The 18,979-nt window shown below is 45.5% G+C and overlaps 1 protein-coding gene across 12 annotated transcripts in view; it reads left to right on the top strand.

Moving 5' to 3' along the window:
• LOC309524607 (contactin-4) overlaps positions 1-18,979 on the top strand; it is a 547,669-nt gene that overhangs the window by 508,229 nt on the left and 20,461 nt on the right. For 11 of the 12 annotated variants that reach the window (XM_082209344.1, XM_082209337.1, XM_082209343.1 and 8 more), the window contains 2 exons: positions 7,230-7,405; positions 15,638-15,758. In XM_082209344.1, the coding sequence (XP_082065470.1) occupies positions 7,230-7,405; positions 15,638-15,758 (297 nt within the window). The remainder of the gene's footprint in view (positions 1-7,229; positions 7,406-15,637; positions 15,759-18,979) is intronic. The other variant, XM_082209342.1, reaches the window with a different exon arrangement.

Genomic DNA, 18,979 nt, shown 5'->3' with positions numbered 1-18,979 from the left:
GGGACACATAACGAAGGGAGCTTTTTAGGAATCTTACAGTTTAAGATACTTGGAGTGTTAACTCTGCTTACCTGGCAGGAAGCCCCATTGAATCCAATAGTACTTACTTCTGAGTAGACATGGCAAAAATTGCATCCTGGTAGGACTACTGAGTACAACAGTATACAATGCAATACTTAGAGTATTTTCATAAGTTTTTAAATGTTCCTACAAAGCTGCACATGGCTCCGATGCTGCAAAGTTTTAAGTGAGTGTTAAAAACCCCCCTTTTGGATTGCTTTTAATAATTAAGTCCTGTCTAGGGACTGCTCCTGATGTCCTGAGTCTTGATACTGCTGTCCTATGTATTGTTTATATTTGTTTTAACTGTCGTGTATAGCTTTAAAATTTTTTTAAAATGGACTGTTCTGTGGCTGCTATTGGTGTGCTTAGTTTTATGGATGTTAACATATTTAATTTTGTCAGCCACCTTGGGTGGGCTATGCCACTAAAGGCAGCATATAAACACTTTTATAAATAATAAATTAAATAAAATTTCCTGGAAGACATAAATGCACCAAAAAATAATTCAATTCAGTAATGAAGGATTCTGATTCCCCTCCTCCAGCTTAATTATATATCATAAATGCAAGGAATTCCACTGTATTTTACCCCCACACACAAATTGTTGACTTACGGATCATTTAGGTTATTTTGTGCTTTTATGGAATGCAACAGCTTGTCTAACCAAGCCTATCATTGTTTACATCATAATTTATTTGGGGTGAAAGATAAGTAAATCAACAGTCCTTTATTTTGCCAGGAGTTAACTCTCGTTCAGTTTACCTCTTGAAACCTTGCTTCTCAATAAATCAGGGATGGAGATGAGCTAAACAGTTGTTTTCCCAAGGTAAGCAATTGTGTAAACAGGCAGAATATCTAATCATCACCATGAGCAGGTGGGATCCAATTTTGCCAGCTGCAAAGCCTGTTTAGTTTGCAATTTGATAGATTATAGCTACAGCCGGCTGTGTGACCCCTCTTGCCAGGATTGCTTTAGAAGGAAGAGGAATAGAGGAACCATTCCTTCTTTGGTTATATCCTTGGTTTAAAGCAGTTTAAGGCAGCTGGGAGATAAGAAGAGGGCTTTCATAGAAGGCCTTTGTAAAAGAGGGAATTAAGATTAGTTATTTTAATTTATGCATTCAAATACATTTGAATGGGGAGCTTGCTATACACTAGTCCACGTAAAGATATTAAAACAGAACAGTGCAGTCAGAAGTGTTTTCTGATGTACTCAGCATTTATTTATTTGTAAACGAATTTATATGCCACCTTTCATTTTGAGGAGATATTTACACTGCAAGTTTATTTCTGAAGATTATTTCACAGATCTTCTGAAGCAACAGAGAATGTCTAAGGGCTTATCCACACGCACCTTTCCTCTGCTTTTTCCAGGTATGGACTGTACTTTAAAGCTCAGGTCCGAGAGCCCTTTTTGCTCCAGACCTTTCCCTATGAAAATCCACTCTCAAAGCTCAATCCTCAAAAATCCCTAACTGATGTTTGCTTAGTGTGCACACTAAAGAGTGACTTTTTTCCAGGAAAGCTCAAGGGAAAAAATATTTGATATTAGCAGCTGATTTTAAAAAATGGAAGAAAGCCAGAATGATGCTGGGTTCCATAAAAGAAGATGCCATAATTAAATAGCTCATTCTTACTAATACTTTTGACAAATGCAGATGTCTTATGTGTGATTGGCATTTGGCTTCATAACACCCAGGCACACTTGGCTACCCTTATTTGACTTCTCTATTGCGCTTTTCATTTGCTGCTACAGTAAGGTCGTTAAACATATCTTTCACTTTTTCAAGTCCTTGAAAACAGATTGGTAAGCTTTCTCCTTGGGGGTGATTTGTAAATTGCTTTGCAGAAGGCTTAAGCTCATGATGAATACGACTAGAAAAAGTTTCATCAGAGTTGCACTCTGGTGTCATTTTTCATCAGGTTGTTTCAGCCACTCACAGAAATGCAATATGTCAAACTTTATCTCTGCCTGGCTTTTACAAAATATTAATGAATTAAAAAAAATTGATGGCCTTGTAGACATCATGCATTTGTTGAGTTCAGCTGGATGAGGTGTTCAAAACTCATCTCAAAGAAGTAAAAACAGAAAAACCTTCCAGTTGCAAAATATAGAGGTTGCTGCCAATGAAGTTGGAATACTTCATTCATAGAATTGTAGAATTGGAAGGGACCCCGAGAATCCAGATGTAAAGTTGCTATGTATATTTCAATGTATATTTCAAGTTAGAGGCTGATACTAGTAAAAATGAAGTTTCTTGCAAAATAAAATTTCAAAAAGATTGTGGCAACATATTACCAAAATTCAGGAAATCAACAGTCCAGAACAAACCAAGGAATGGATGGTTGCATTTAATGAGTATGTATGAGTAATTTTTGTACTATGTAAGTAGCCCTTGTAAAGATGAAGGGTTGCAGCCAATTGTGTTTTTCTGTTCATATAATAGTCATTAATCTAGTGGAGGCTCTCTAATGGATGTAGAATGGAGGTGAGTTTTCCTCACCTCGGCTTCCTCCTGCAGCTCACACAGATTTTCTGGATGGAGCTGTGACGAGGGCTACAGGAGAGGGGGAATTGTAAAAATCTCCTCCCCCTTACTTCAATTACTTCAATGGAAGGGATCAGAAACCCTTCCATTTGTATGGCAGTACAGTCATAGTGTTTTTATTGTCATCTATCTCATTTATAGTATTTGACATTTTGGAGAAGACCATTTAGGGACACAACATGTGTTGAGATCACATGTTAAGGTAGCCATCAAAATTGTGATTAAAGGATAATGATAATGTGGATGGACTCAGTCTGTAATGTAATGTACATAGCAAGATTTCCCCTTTGATGAGTATTTGTAGCATGTCAATGTTGCAGTTTTGTTGGTATTGATTAAGAAAAGAGTTGAAAGGGGTAGGGAAAGGAGAGAATTTCTGTAATGACAAAGGAATTACACCTAGAATCCATGTACTGAGTGGTGAATTCTGGACCTCTTCTCTACTAGATGTCTAACTGAAGCCATTTCTGTTTCCTAAAATCATTAGAGAAACTTATTCCTCTGTTCATATTTGTTAACCGGGTCTCATTAAATCACGTCAAGTGGATAAATGCTTCTTCCTTGTGCTGAAAAAGAAACTGAGGAGCATTGCAATTAACTTACTTGCCTAAAGCAATACGGCAAATCACTGAGAGGTTGCTGTGAGTCGCCTGGAATTCATCAGAAAACCTGCCCTTAAAGTTCCCTCGGCTTGAATGAGACCCATATAGATGAGAGAGGCCCTGATAAGAAAGAGCTGGTTGCCTCCCGAATCTCATCTTTCCTTGGTGTACTTTTCCTTTGTAAATACAGTGAAACTCATCCAATTGTCTGTAATCAGTTTTTAAGTCCTCGGTAGAACTTTCAATTGCCTCATCCAAGGTTTTAAAAGTCCTAATTTTATCTGAAACCCTGCATGGTATTTTGTTACAAAGGGCTGTCAGGGAAACAAATGTTCAGAAATGGCATGATTCTAACAATCTAAGGAGAACCCTACTGAGAACTTCTTATATACATCAGAGGCCAATCTAGCTCAGCATTCTGTTTTCACAGCGGCTCTGTGGGAGAGCATGCAGAAGGTTCCAAGGTCAATCCCCAGCATCTCCTGGTATGGCTGGGAGAGACCTCTCTCTGAAATGCCGGCGAGCCACTGTCCATCAGTGTAGACACTACCAACAAACCACAGGTCTGCCTTGGTATAAGATAGCATGCTATATTGCTAGCTAATATTCAGTGGCATATTGCTTCTGATACTGGAGGTAATATGTAGCTATCTCTATTGCAGGCTTCCATCAAACCTAGAAGGGGTTGCTGAGTACAACAGAACTAAGAGATCAAGTAAATATGTAGTAGGGTGGCCCAAGGACTCTTGATACGTTGCATCAAATACTTCCTTTCTTTCCATAGGTGAGAACAATATGTTAGAAGAAACTTAGGCATACTGGTGAAATAGCAGCTCTGTGTCATGTACCCACTTTAGAAAGGTGTGGTACAAGTCACTTTGAGTCCTTCTGTCATGTTATGGTGTATTTCTTCCCAGTCTGCATCACTGCCTGTTGATGGGCAGATGGAGAGGTGCTCAGCCTAATGACATGACCAGGCCATGTAGTCCATTCCACTATACTCTGTGCAGGGAGATTTTGGCATGAAGCTTCCATTTGGAAAAATAGGTCCCATTTTTCCTCTTTGGAAACATGATATAAGTTTTTTAGACCATATAGTTCCACCCTTATACTTGCATTATTCATGTTTATAACATATCATTGGCTGCCTGGGTTGTGTGTCTATTGACTAGATGCAAATAGTATCTATTAATAATGACCACTCCCCGCATAAAACGGGGGGCGACCTTTGCGTGGACGCGCGCAGCCCCTGGATCTGGAGCGGCTCCATTCAGCATAGGCTTGGCTTTGCCTTCCCTCAGGTGGGATACCTGGAGGTCTCCGCCTACCCCAGTCAGTTGTCCAATCCCACCTGGGGGAAGCATTGCCAAGGAGATCAGGCCAGGTGGGGGAGGGATTACCTGCCCACACAATAGAGGGAGGATCTTACCTGGGAATCCTCACTTGGCTCCAGAGCTTCTCCCACCCTACCCACCCTCAGTTAATGCCTTATTTTGCAGGTTAACTTTTCTTCACAGATTTTGCAGGTTAACTTTTCTTACAGGTATGCGGGCGCTGCTGCGTTAAGGTCGCTGTCAATGGGCTGGAAAGGAATTTCCCTGCATTGGCAGGTTTCACCTTTCCCATAGCAAAATGTCACAACTTTGGCGGTATCAGGCCTTGGGCGGAATCCTTTTGTTCATCTTCCTCTTGCAGCGGCGATACCAGGGTTCCCCGTTAAAGGGGTTTCTGAAGGGAGGCTTTGACCGTACGCCGAAAGATCGTCATTGCTCTCCCCTGCGGCGGCGGCGTAACGGGGGCGGCTATCTCTGCTTGAACATATGTTCTCCAGAGCTGGCCCATTCCCCCCCCCCACTGGATAACCCTGAAGCTCCCTAGGTCCCCGGCTGGGGACTGGGGAGGGAGTACACCCAATGCCTGAGCCAAGGTCTACCCACATTTGAAATTTAATAAAGTTGTGGCCAATTTAATCCCATAGCACGTTGTCTTGAGTCGTTATTCCACATGACAGGAGGGGGGCCGCTCGGGACCTGGGGACTCCGCCTGTCCACGCAAAATCATTTCCTCGGGTTCTTACTGGAGAAACCAAGGCAGTGTATTCTGTTTAGACTCTAATACTAGACATTCCTTACAATAATTCACTATTTATGTGAGCAGAATATTCAGTTTTTGCAACATGGTACCATATGCTTCTGGGTTGTAAAGGTTTAATATAATATTTAAACATGTAACAAAGTGTGTGAGAGCAGTTTCAAAAAGACAGGGCCCATACTTTATCATCATGCAGATTAAGGTTGCACAAATCTGCCATTTAAAAAACTTTTATTGCTTTGTCACCAGCAACACACTGTAAATTCTATAAACACTGAAAATACACGTTTATTGCTTATATTTTATTCTTATCTTGTTTAATTTAGTTTAACCACAATTGTACTTCAACACACCACACAACACAGAGGACTTGCTACCAAAACACAATGCATTCTCCAGAAATAATTTGATGGGCAAGTGAAAATGGAGAGATGCTATTGGGTGACAGGGAAAAGGCAGAACTGCTCAACACCTACTTAGCTTCAGGGGAGGGTGACCAAGATGATCAAGAGTCTGGAAACCAAGCCTTAGGAGGAACGGTTGAGAGAGTTGGGTATGTTTGGCCTGGATAAGAGAAGACTGAGAGGAGACACGATAGCCATCTTCAAATATCTAAACAGCTGTAACATGGAAGATGGAGCAAGCTTGTTTTCTCCTGCTCCAGAGGATAGGACCCGAACCAATGGATTCCTGTTACAAGAAAGGAGATTCTGACTCAACATCAGGAAGAACTTTCTGACAGTATGAGCTGCTTGACAGTGGAATGGACTCTCTTTCATTGTATTTTACATTGTATTTCCATTGTATTTTAATATTCTGTTGGAAGCTACCCAGAATGGCTGGGGAAAACCAGCCAGATGGGTGGAGTATATTATTATTATTATTATTATTATTATTATTATTATTATTAGAGGTTGCTTGGATGACCATCTGTCATGGATGCTATAGTTGAGATACCTGCATTGCAGGGGGCTGGACTAGGTGACCATTGGTCCATGCTTAGCTTTCCACTGAAAACAATGGGATATAAAAGTGCTTAATCTGGCTAGATATACCTTTACTCTGTATGGTTCTGAAGCATGTTTTTTATTTGTATACGGCTATGAGCATAACTGCCTTGCTGGATTTTCCTAGTTACTGATTTTATAAGTTGACACGTTTGGTTTTGTTTCTAAAAAACCCCCCAAAAAACGAGAAATATACTAAAATCAGAATAATCACCTGTATTTGAACTAGAGATTTTAAGAAAGAACACAGTAAGCTGCATCCAACTAAGCTATAGTCAGAATAGACACATTGAAATTAATGGACCTAAGATAGCCATATTTATGAACTTCAATAAAGACTAATGTTGCATATAACTCAATTTTGTCAATCCATCATTATTTTAATTTGGGGTACACTTAAACCCATACAGCAATAAATACACTCAAGCTGTAGCTTTCAACAGTAATGACAACTTGCCTCTGCACTGACCAAACTACTAGCTCAGTTTACTCTCTACTTGTCAGTGCGGAACAGTGCAGTGACCTGATACTGCTATACCAGTGTGAGTAGATAAATAGGTACCACTGTGGCCAGAAGGTAAATGGCGTTTCCGTGTACTCTGGCACTCATCACGGTGTCCTGTTGCACCAGAAGTAGTTTAGGCTGGCTACATGACCCAGAAAGCCGTCTGCTGACAAACACTGGCTCCCTCAGCCTGAAGCAAGATGAGCGCTGCATCTCATAGTTGACTTTGACTGGACTCAATTGTCCAGGGGTCATTTTCCTTTTACTACTGGTCATACTGTTGGTATAAACCTCATTGAACCTGCTTTAGTTAAGGACCACTTAAGAGCTGTAATCTCTCTGTGTGTGTCGCTGTTACTGTTGTTTTTAAATCAGGTGAGTTACTTTCTTTGGTGTCCTTTATTACCTGCAGATCCAACACGATTTATGGTGGCACCTAACAGCATGGATGTCACTGCTGGCGAAAGTATTCTTCTGCCTTGCCAGGTATCTCATGATCACCCGCTAGATATTCTATTTACTTGGTCATTTAATGGACACCTGATAGACTTTGAAAAAGATGGGGATCACTTTGAAAGAGTTGGAGGGGTAAGTATCACTATTAGTAATCTACCAAGGCAATTCTTTATGAGTGCTGAGAATTTCAGCAATGAGCAAGATATGTTTATGGGCAGACCTACAACTCTAGCTGTGTTTATATCTCTAGAGCACATTTCCTCCCCTCAAAGGATTCTGGACACTGCATTTTACCCCTCACAGATTTACAGTTCTGAGCAACCCTTAACAAACTACATTCCCCAGAATTCCTTGAGTGTGGGAAATGTGCTTTGAACATGTTTTAAGGGTATAGTATGCATGCAGCCTCTGCCAGCTTCCAACACTGGGTGTGTACACACCTACATACTCATACTGTAATGGTATGCAACATAATAACTCCAGCAATTAAATGCTTCATTTATGTACTGTCTACAGTGCCAGTACAGTTCACTCTCCCTTGAACTGACAGTGCAATCGGAACAGAAGTACTTTGCTGCCGATGTGAACCAGTACAGTGGTATCTCGGGTTAAGTACTTAATTCGTTCCAGAGGTCTGTTCTTAACCTGAAACTGTTCTTAACCTGAAGCACCACTTTAGCTAATGGGGCCTCCTGCTGCTGCTGTGCTGCCGGAGCATGATTTCTGTTCTCATCCTGAAGCAAAGTTCTTAACCCAAGGTACTATTTCTGGTTTAGCAGAGTCTGTAACCTGAAGCATATGTAACCTGAAGCGTATGTAACCCAAGGTACCACTGTACTGTTTAAGAATATCAGTGTGAATGTGTGCACTGAATACCGTATTTTTTGCTCTATAACACGCACCCGACCATAACACGCATGTAGTTTTTAGAGGAGGAAAATCCGTAGGCATGCCACCCGTAGGCATTCCCTCCATAACACGCACAGACATTTCCCCTTACTTTTTAGGAGGAAAAAAGTGAGTGTTATGGTGCAAAAAATACGGTAGATATACCTGTTGTGAAAACAAACCCATGTTTAACTGACCACTCCTAATGAGGGACATGGGAAGAGTTGGACACTGAATCCTCTGCTGGACCCGAAACCCTGCCAGCTTCTGCCACCAGTGAGATAGGAGGAATGCCTTATCACCATTTTTCTTTTGCTCCATCAGTTCCAAGTTAGTGTAGCTCAGGGGCCAACAGGTTAGACCAGGGTTTTCCAAACTTGGGTCTCCAGCTGTTTTTGGACTACAACTCCCATCATCCGTAGCTAGCAGTGTCCAGGGATGATAGGAATTTTAGAGGAGGCCCCGCCCCGGGCCAGATGGTGAGTGGCAGGAAGGAGCAGGGCCCTCAGACACCCACACAGGAGAGTCCTCCTGGGCAGCAGACGCAGCAGTCCTTATGAGGCCTCAGGCCCCGCCCCAGGCCAGACTCTCCTGTGTGGGTGTCTGAGGGCCCTGCTCCTTCCTGCCACTCACCATCTGGCCCGGGGCGGGGCCTGAGGGACTCACAGGGACTGCTGCGCTCTGCTGCCCAGGAGGACTCTCCTGTGTGGGTGTCTGAGGGCCCTGCTCCTCCCTGCCACTCACCATCTGGCCCGGGGCGGGGCCTGAAGGACTCACAGGGACTGCTGCGCTCTGCTGCCCAGGAGGACTCTCCTGTGTGAGTGTTTGAGGGCCCTGCTCCTCCCTGCCACTCACCATCTGGCCCGGGGCGGGGCCTGAGGCCTCATAAGGACTGCTGCGTCTGCTGCCCAGGAGGACTCTCCTGTGTGGGTGTCTGAGGGCCCTGCTCCTTCCTGCCACTCACCATCTGGCCCGGGGCGGGGCCTGAAGGACTCACAGGGACTGCTGCGCTCTGCTGCCCAGGAGGACTCTCCTGTCTTAAGAGGCCTCATGAGGCACCGGGACACCACTGCTGCGGCTTCACCGTGGGGGTTGAGGAAGGCCGCTCCCTCCTGTAGGCACACTCCTCTCAGGTCTAGGGGGCGGGGCCCACACTCGCCACCGCTACTGTTTTAAGGACACTGGTGTTGCCGCGGCAAATGTTTAAAATGTTTTTATATATTTTAAAATGTTTTATAGGGGGTTTTACTTTTTACTTTGTTGTACCACCATGAACGGTGGTTTTTATTGATGTATTTCTATTTTGTTCTGTTTTATTTTGGTTTGGGGTTGGCTGTTGAGTGGGGTGGGGATTTGTTGTGTTGGTACAATTGTTTTTGATTTGACTCGTTTCTATTCTGTAAATGGAGGTTGGTTTGAGGCCTGGGATTGCTACCGTAGTGGGGCGAGGGAGGTATGGCGGTGGGGGCAGATGTCATAGGCGAAGGGGATCGAGATATGGATATGCTCGTACCCCTTCCAATCTGCGCCCCATCCCGAGGGACGAAGGTAGGGTGAGCAAGGATTACTCACCTCCGTCACTGGTGTTGTGCAATGCCAGGTCTATAGGCAAAAAAACCGCCACCCTGCGAGACTTCTTCACCTCGCAGGGGGTTGACCTGGCTTGTGTGACGGAGACCTGGGTGCGCGAAGGGGAAACTGTTACCTTACGAGAGATGGCGCCCCCGGGTTTCTCCGTCCTCCACCAGTCGCGGACTGTGGGCCGGGGGGGAGGGGTGGCATTATTAATCCGAGAAGACTGTTCTTTCAGGGCTCTACCATCGCCATCGATCCCCGGCATTGAATGTGTTGGCCTAGTGTGGGGCTCCGAGGAGAGCTTGGCTGTCTGGCTGGTGTACCGGCCACCTAGCGCACCAGCAGCCACCCTGTCAGGCCTGCTGGAGGCGGTGGCCGGCTGGGCCTTGGAGTTCCCCAACCTATTGGTACTGGGGGACTTTAACATCCATGCTGATGCCACTCCCTCCTCACAGGCTCTGGACCTGGTGTCTTCCATGGCGACACTAGGGCTCTCCCAGTTTGTTTCGGGCCCCACACATCAAGCAGGCCACACGCTGGATTTGATCTTTGGCGCCGGTATAGATGTGATCATGTCTCCCTCGATGAAGGTGCCATGGTCTGATCACTATGCACTGAAAGCCAGGATTGATTTTCCACCCCCACCCTGCTTAGGTGGCGAGCCAATTTGGGCTCGCCCGCGGAGGCTGATGGACCCTGATAGATTCCGTCAGGCCTTGCGGGACCTTGCTCCCCCTGGCGACTCATTGACTGAGCTTGTTGAGGGCTGGAATATCCAGCTCCTGGCAGCCATCGATGAGATCGCACCTAGGCGCCCTCTGCGACCCCGCAGAAACCGGGCTCCCTGGTTTACCGAGGAGCTTCGGAAAATGAAGCGGGACCTCAGACGGCTAGAGCGAGTATGGCGGGGTGCCCGTGACGGAGCTTCAAGAACATCTTATAGGGTTTTTATGAAAACCTACGAGATGGCAGTGAAGGCCGCTAAGAAGTCCTACTTCTCGGCCTCCATTGCCTCCGCTAGCTCTCGCCCGGCGCAATTATTTAGTATAATTAGGTCTTTAACGGCCCTCGAAGGACAGCCAAATTTAAATAACAATTCGGCACACAGCTGCGAGGCATTTGCGAGCTCTTTTGCGGAGAAGGTCTTGTTGCTCCGCCATGACCTCCCTGCCAATTTGGATACAATGAAGGAACTGGAGGCCCCTCGACTGTCCTCGGGTCCAGTATTGGACCACTTTGACCGGATATCCCCAGCTGATGTGGACAGACTCCTCCAAGCTGGAAAGCCCACCACTTGTCCTCTTGACCCGTGCCCGTCCTGGCTGATTAGAGCGTGTCCAGACGAGATGCGGGCCCCCCTGGGTGATATCATCAATTTGTCCCTTGGCACTGGGATATTCCCAGGGGAGCTGAAGGAGGCAGTGGTGCGTCCGCTCTTAAAGAAAACATCATTAGATCCTTTAGATCTATCCAATTACCGCCCGGTTTCGAATCTTCCATTCCTGGGTAAGGTGATTGAGAGAGCGGTTGCTGAACAGCTTGGTAGGTTTCTGGATGAAACATCTGCTCTCGACCCATTCCAGTCCGGCTTCCGCGCTGGTCATGGGACCGAGACGGCTCTGGTCGCCCTAACAGATGATCTCCGCAGGCAGCTGGATCGAGGCGGGTCGGGGCTGCTGATTCTTCTAGACCTGTCAGCAGCCTTTGACATGGTCGATCACGAACTCCTGGACCGCCGCCTTGCCGACGTGGGGATCCAGGGCACAGTCCTTCAATGGCTGCGCTCGTTTCTCTCCGGTCGGGGACAGAGGGTGGCGCTTGGGGGGGAATTGTCATCGCGCCACTCCTTGGTGTGTGGAGTGCCTCAGGGTGCGATTCTCTCCCCGATGCTTTTTAACATCTTTATGCGCCCCCTCGCCCAGCTTGTCCGGAGTTTTGGGCTGGGTTGCCATCAGTATGCCGATGACACCCAACTCTATCTGTTGATGGATGGCCATCCTGACTCGGCCCCAGATACACTGACCAGATGTCTGGAAGCTGTGGCTGGATGGTTACGTGGGAGCCGGTTGAAGTTAAATCCTTCGAAGACAGAGGTCCTCTGGCTGGGACGGAGCGATATGGGATTGAGGGGGCAACTCCCGTCTCTTGCGGGGGTGCAATTAGTGCCAGCATCATCCGTGAAGAGCTTGGGTGTAATCTTCGATACCTCCCTCTCTATGGAGGCGCAGATTACAGCTATAACAAAGGCGGCATTTTTTCATCTCCGCCAGGCTAAGCAGTTGGCTCCTTATCTCTCTCGCCCTGACCTAGCCACTGTGATCCATGCGACGGTCACCTCCAGACTGGATTATTGTAACTCGCTCTACGTGGGGCTGCCCTTGAGACTGACCCAGAAACTCCAGCGGGTGCAGAATGCCGCAGCGAGACTCCTTACGGGGTCTTCGCTGCGAGATCATATCCATCCGGTGCTGTACCAGCTGCACTGGCTCCCGGTGGAGTACAGGATCAGGTTTAAGGTGCTGGTTTTAACCTTTAAAGCCCTATACGGCCTAGGACCCTCGTACCTACGGGACCGCCTCTCCTGGTATGTCCCACAGAGAAATTTACGGTCTGCAAATAAAAACACCCTAAAGATCCCAGGCCTCAGAGAGGTTAGGCTGGCCTCAACTAGAGCCAGGGCCTTCTCGGCTGCGGCTCCAATCTGGTGGAACGCTCTGTCACAAGAGACTAGAGCCCTGCAGGACCTGGCATCCTTCCGCGGGGCCTGCAAGACAGAGCTGTTCCACCAGGCCTTTTGTCAGGGCGCAGCCTGACCCCCTCCTCTGGCAATCTGCACAAAAATTTGCTTGATGGTTGCCATTAATTTGATTTTAATTTGATTTAATTAATGTTATAATGAATGTTTTAGAATGTTGAACTATTTTTATTGTTGTTAGCCGCCCTGAGCCCGGCTTCGGCTGGGGAGGGCGGGATATAAATAAAATTTATTATTATTATTATTATTATTAGTCCAAAAACAGCTGGAGAACCAATTTGGAAAACCCTGGGTTAGACCCTCATGGGATCCATGGAGCTTAGCATCATGCAGATGCCAAGTTCCTGCTGCACTGCTTTGAAATGGCCTGTTTGAGGGCCTTTCTCCTGGCAGCTGGAGGACTGCAAGCAGTAGCTTACTACCATTTTAGGTGAAGCTGGGGGCATCTGCTGCAGTGAAACCCCACCTCACCAGTAGTCCTCTGCACTACTAAAGCTGGCAGAGAGGATATGAAATACAACCTACCTGCTCCCGCACCCCCCCCCCCAATGACATCAAGGTACGGTTGGGGGCAGGATTGCAGCCTAATTATTTCCAGTTGTCTTGCTAGCGTGTATCTCCTCAGTTGCATTGTCCAAAGAGTAATTTCTCAGAATTCTCTGCTTTTCAGAAGCTAAAGATCATTAGCAAATCATGACAAATGTTCAACTTTGCACTGACATAGAAACAAATGTGAAGTTAGGTCTTAAGCATTTGGCAGTAGTTTGCATTATTTGTCACCATCCTTATTTGCATTATTTGTCACCACCCTTCACAGCTTAAAAAAAGAAATTGGATGACATTCAACTAAGCTCTACACGGAAGTGGACCCACTGAAATTAATGAACACGAATCTGTTATGTCAATTAATTTCGACAGATCTACTCTGAGTAATACTTATTTGCATACCACCCATTACTGCTAAGCAGATGGTGTCTGAGAGGCAGATTGCCACCTTTTCTATATAATAGAGATCAGCTTATATTTAGTATATGTGTTACCAAAATCCAAAATGGCAGAGACAGCAAGCTGTTCTTTGAAACTGAAATAAGAATGGGTGGGTTCTATACTACATAGAATGCAAGGCTCCTGTATGGGAATGTACAGCTCTGATGGCATCATATGAGGCTGCACATGACTTTGTCTTTACCCTTCTCACCAGAGCCCAGAAACTTACCTACAGTCTTGCAATAAATGCTGCCCACATAATCAGGCTCTATTTTATCCCTTCTGCTGCTGCAATTGTCTAGTGTACGCAGACTTTCAGCCATGCTTTGGGTTCCAGAGATGATCCAAGCAGCTGCTACAGCATCTTCTAAACCATCCTCATAATCACCCCCTTATCCCTGGCTGTTAAGGGAATCAGGCTTCAGAAATAGTTTGGAAACTTGGACCAGAATCCAAAGAGCTATAGAACTGGTACTGTTCATGATCACAAGGAGCCCTTAGACTTACCAAACAGCAGCCCCCTCCCTGCTCTCCTCATGTATGGCAAACTGCTTTATAATCAAAGGGAACTTCAAACACAGCTTGTGATACGACATAGGAGACAGCTGTTGAAATGGGAGAAAACTCTATTTCCGCTGGGCTAGTGCAAGCCCCTTTCATGAGCAGCTCTTTGGATCCTAGCCACTGTCTAATAGCCATCCTTATGCAATGCTGTTTGAGTTTCTCCTAGTTTTAGCAGTACATGCAAGAGCGACACCAAGCCTCTGGCTTGTATGCTTCCTCCCATGCCTCTTCTCTGGCATAAGCGTGAGATGAGAAGCCCCCACTTCCTGTTTAAAACTAATCAGAATTCTTCATTATGTCTGAATTCAGGGAAATTGTGGTTCCTGAGGGAAAAAAGCTGTGATCAAACCTTGGTTTGTGACCGCTGTTTGTTCTCAAAATGCCCCCCTTTTTAACATTATTTTTTTAAGTAAAAAATCCTAGTCTTATACATGGAAAAATACGGTAGTTCATTTTAAAGCCATTTGAACAGTAGTCCCTGTTGCTGGTACTTATAAAGCATTTTTGTTTTCAAAATGCTTTACCCTCTGCCTTTATTTTTTTTTACCTCACGTAAAATGGTCATCAGCTATTTTAAGGTAAGCTGAGGCCAAGCGCTAGGAATTTGCCCAAGGCAAATTAAGCCAGTGCTACCTGGAACCAGCTATCCCAGATCCAAGGTAAACTCTGAGCCATACTGGTTTTCATTCCACAAACAGAAGAGGAAATTGGTGTTGCAAACATTAGCTGCCATCCCTTGACTTTCAAGACAGGTGCTGAAATGCGGAAAGCTGTGGAAGATAAAATAAATCATTTAAAAGTTCTGCCCTGCAGGGGGCATAGCAGCGGTGATAACAGCTGTGGCTTGCAATTACACGTAATTGTATCCCCAAACCCCAAAATATGTACTATATTAATATCTCTCAATTAAAGGGCTGCAACTGCAATCTTATGCTTAGATTTCTAACTTGTTAAGCACTGTGCCTGATGGACAGAGAAAATGTGTTTGGGTGTGTGTGTGTTTTTCGAGTCACACAATCATGCAGAACCATAATTAGTTACCTGCAATTGCTAATCATACATGAGCATTTGGCATTTGGAAAAACAAATTATCCTTCTTTCATGCTAGGTAATGCACATGTCCTCAGAGAGCACTGTCCTCATGACCTTTTAATACAAAAGCTAGGCAATCGAAATGCTGGCTGCAGCACAAAGACTGTGGAAGCTGTTAACAAAGGCGTCCCAATTTGTGCTGGTGCTCACTTGTTAAATGGATGTAGGAGGAATGCAGACATCTGAATAGCAATGAAGGCTATAAACTGGATGTCTGGAGTATGGCAGAGCACAGCCCACCGTCCCCCCCCCCCATCTGTCAAATCACATTTGTGGCAATAATTTGACTGACCCGAAGCTCCTGTGTCCCTTATAGGCAACCATACTTTCAGCTCTTATCTTCAAGGAAAGCTCACATATATTAAATAGGTTATGGGTTGCATTATGAGCATTTTCATCAGCTGATGTAAAATAAATCCATTAGCCACAGTTGTCCTTCATGTGATAATGATGTTTAGAGCTCATTAAAAAGTAATTGTAACCACTTTCCCTTACTTTATCAGCAGGATTCAGCTGGTGATTTGATGATCAGAAGCATCCAGCTGAATCACGCTGGAAAATACGTCTGCATGGTGCAAACAAGTGTGGACAAGCTATCAGCTGCTGCAGACCTGATTGTAAGAGGTATTTGAATTTTGTTGCCGTTGTTGTAGTAAAACTACTGTTCCCACCAACCGCTGCTATGGATAATAACATAAAGCACAGCTTGAGAGAGTTTACTACGCTCGATAACTAGCAGCCTATGAAGTACTACTGATTATTTGGTACAAAATATGGAGGGGGGTCTTCTATCGAACCTTAAATGGTAACAACATGCGCTAATTATTTATTTAGTTCTGTTTGAAATGTTGATGGCGGTGTTAATATGCTGAATGTGGATGTGCGCAGAGGCAGTTTTTTATGTGAGAATGTACTTTGCTGAAAACCCTGAGGGCTTGTGGATGTACTGATTCCCTGTACCCCTTGGTGTGAACACAGTTTCACCTCATGACATTTCATCTAGGGTCAGGCAGTGGCAATTTGCTTGCAAGTTTTGCCCTTTTACAAATTTGCATAGGCACATCCTGCCTTCCTGTGGCACTTCAGTGGGTCACTTAGTTGGGCAGGATGGGGTTAAAAATTACATATGTTCTTTCACTTCCCCCTAGTTTTAACCATTGCTCAGCAATGCACATGTGCAATAATGTGCAAGTGATAGCTTGCAGAAAAGAAACATGAACCCAAACCAATGGGGTTTTTTTGTGCTGTGCAATGGCCACTTCAGCTAAATATGCTGGCTTACTCAGAAAATGAAAAACCAGTCCCCTTGATGTCATGCATTGGTCATTTTGGCTCATTAGCTATCAAAGGGGTGTTGCACCTGGATCATTCAAGTAGCCAAGATCAGTTACTGATCCAGTTACAGGTGATTATAACAGAGATAGATTTGGAGCCTGAAATTTGAAAGCTAAACTGGCAGCAATTTTATCATTGTCCAGTGTTGGAATGGGACCAGAAAATAAATTCCATTCTCAATTTTTTTGGAAATGTTACAACAATTTTGACTTGGGACAGTGAGACAGCTGCTCTCCAAAATGAAATCGGAGTTCAAGATACAGAGTGCCCCAGTACATTTCCTGCTATTGCTGGTTTTCATGTTGGCGGCTGTTACGGGGTGAACATTTGATATGAGATTTACTAATTTTAGTTAGAATTTATTCCTATGCTGCCTTTCAGAAAACAAGAAAGGCTTACAGAATTGTGACTTTGGGCATAACACACAGGAGAGACTTAAGATAGTTTAACGATAATTATGTCTTCTCACCGAACCCTGGGAAATGTAGTGCTGTGGAAAAGACTAAATATACTTAATACGGAATCCTTTTTACTCATTAAATTAAAAATCCCAGGATTCTTTTGAGGGAGCTATGGCAACTGTAGTGGTATAATATATTTGTTCCGTAGTTTGGACCAACGTTTCATGACATCCATCTATTGGAAATTGTTTTTTTTTTCCTCCCCCAGACAGCCTGCACTGTGACAGTATTTATTCAAGCATTTCTCTGCAGCCTTTTATAGTGGAAACCTTCAAGGCAGATAAGGATATCATGATAAAAACAATCAAACAGGAGCATAGGTGCAGCAGCTACAGCTGGAACCTATTGGTGGCCCAGATCCTCACCAAACTCATCCCACAAGGCCAGCCTTGATAGTTGGGCAGGGCCATTCACCTGTCTGCTGCTTTATGTCCCAGTAATGCTCAGTGTACGCATTACACTGAGTGGGACGCAGGTGGCGCAAGCCTAGGACTTGCTGATCAGAAGGTCAGCGGTTCGAATCCCTGCGACGGGATGAGCTCCTGTTGCTCGCTCCCTGCTCCTGCCAACCTAGCAGTTCGAAAGCACATCAAAGTGCAAGTAGATAAATAGGTACCACTCCAGTGGGAAAGTAAACGCCATTTCCTTGCAGTGCTCTTGTTTGCCAGAAGCGGCTTAGTCATACTGGCCACATGACCGGAAGCTGTATGCTGGCTCCCTTGGCCAGTAAAGCAAGATGAGTGCCACAACCCCAGAGTCGGTCACGACTGGACCTAATGGTCAGGGGTCCCGTTACCTTTACCTTAATGCTCAGTGTAAGCCATTTTCCTTTGCCCATACAAATTTAAATCAAACAATGAGGACAACAGCACAGTGCTGTCAATCAGCCAACTGGAAGGGCTGGCTAAGCATTCTGCCTTTGCAACACTGATAGCCATGGTAGCTCTTTCAAAGGCTCAATGAACCCCCATTTTGGTAGAGCCATGTCTTTTCCTACTCCACACCAGGCATCAGGTGTAGGGCAGGCGGGTGCACCTTGGCTGATATAAACTCACAGGACCACTTAGGCTAGGGGTCAGCAGACTTTTTCAGCAGGGGGCCAGTACACTGTCCCTCAGACCTTGTGGGGGGGCCGGACTATATTTTGAAGGGGGGGAAATGATGCAAGAGCACCACGAGCTCCGGTGGCTGCTTACCTGTGTCTTGTGAGTGGCAGGGGCTGGCGGTGGCGGAGGGACAATGAGCAGCGAGTGAAAGGGCTCCGGAGAGGGGCTGCTTAAAATGGCGGCTGCTCGAGCTCTGCTGGTGCTGGCACCAACAAAGCCCAGCCCCCTTCCTCCTCTAGGCAAGGCAGGGAGAAGCCAGGAGGAGGGAGGGAGGGAGGAGCCGCCGCCGTGTGAGGGAGAGGGAAAGAACACGTGTGCTGGTGATCCACGTGACAATTCCTGGACTGTCCGCAGGCCAGATCCAGAAGGCAATCAGGCCTGATCTGGCCTGCAGGCCTTAATTTGCCTACCCATGACTTAGGCTTACAAGCAAGAGCTTCTCCACCCCGACCTACTGTATAAAGCAAGAGACAGAATGCTAAGAGAAGAGGAGGGAAAATCCAGAGGGGATTTCATTCAGTACAGACCAAGTTACTATCTGAAAAGTCACACACTCCCTGCTGCAGGGCAAACAGAGTGAAATAGCTAAGCAGGATTGTTTGGTGTCCCACAGCTGAGGCACCACAACCAAGAAAGCCAACTGGAAAGCTGTGTCTCTCTTTTTCCCCCACCCCCGCCCCCATTACAGCATACTCTAGATGGCAAGGAATCAGATAAAGGAGCCTCTGCACAGGCAAGCTCATATGGCACGAGAGAGTCCTGAAAACAGTTTGGGACCAGGGAGCGATTTGGGACACCCCTGACTGAAGCACATTCACATTAGGTTTTGTTGGAATAGCAGGTTGTCTGAGGATCCCTCTCATATCGAAGGACTTGTTTTATAATACATTATGATGGCCATCGGGACGCAGGTGACACTGTGGGTTAAACCACAGAGCCTAGG

This window comes from Podarcis vaucheri, assembly GCF_965113315.1.
Source record: "Podarcis vaucheri genome assembly, chromosome: 2".
In the NCBI taxonomy this organism is placed as follows: domain Eukaryota; kingdom Metazoa; phylum Chordata; class Lepidosauria; order Squamata; family Lacertidae; genus Podarcis; species Podarcis vaucheri.
Note: the sequence above shows the minus strand (reverse complement) of the source record. Positions and strands in the feature narration are given on the sequence as shown.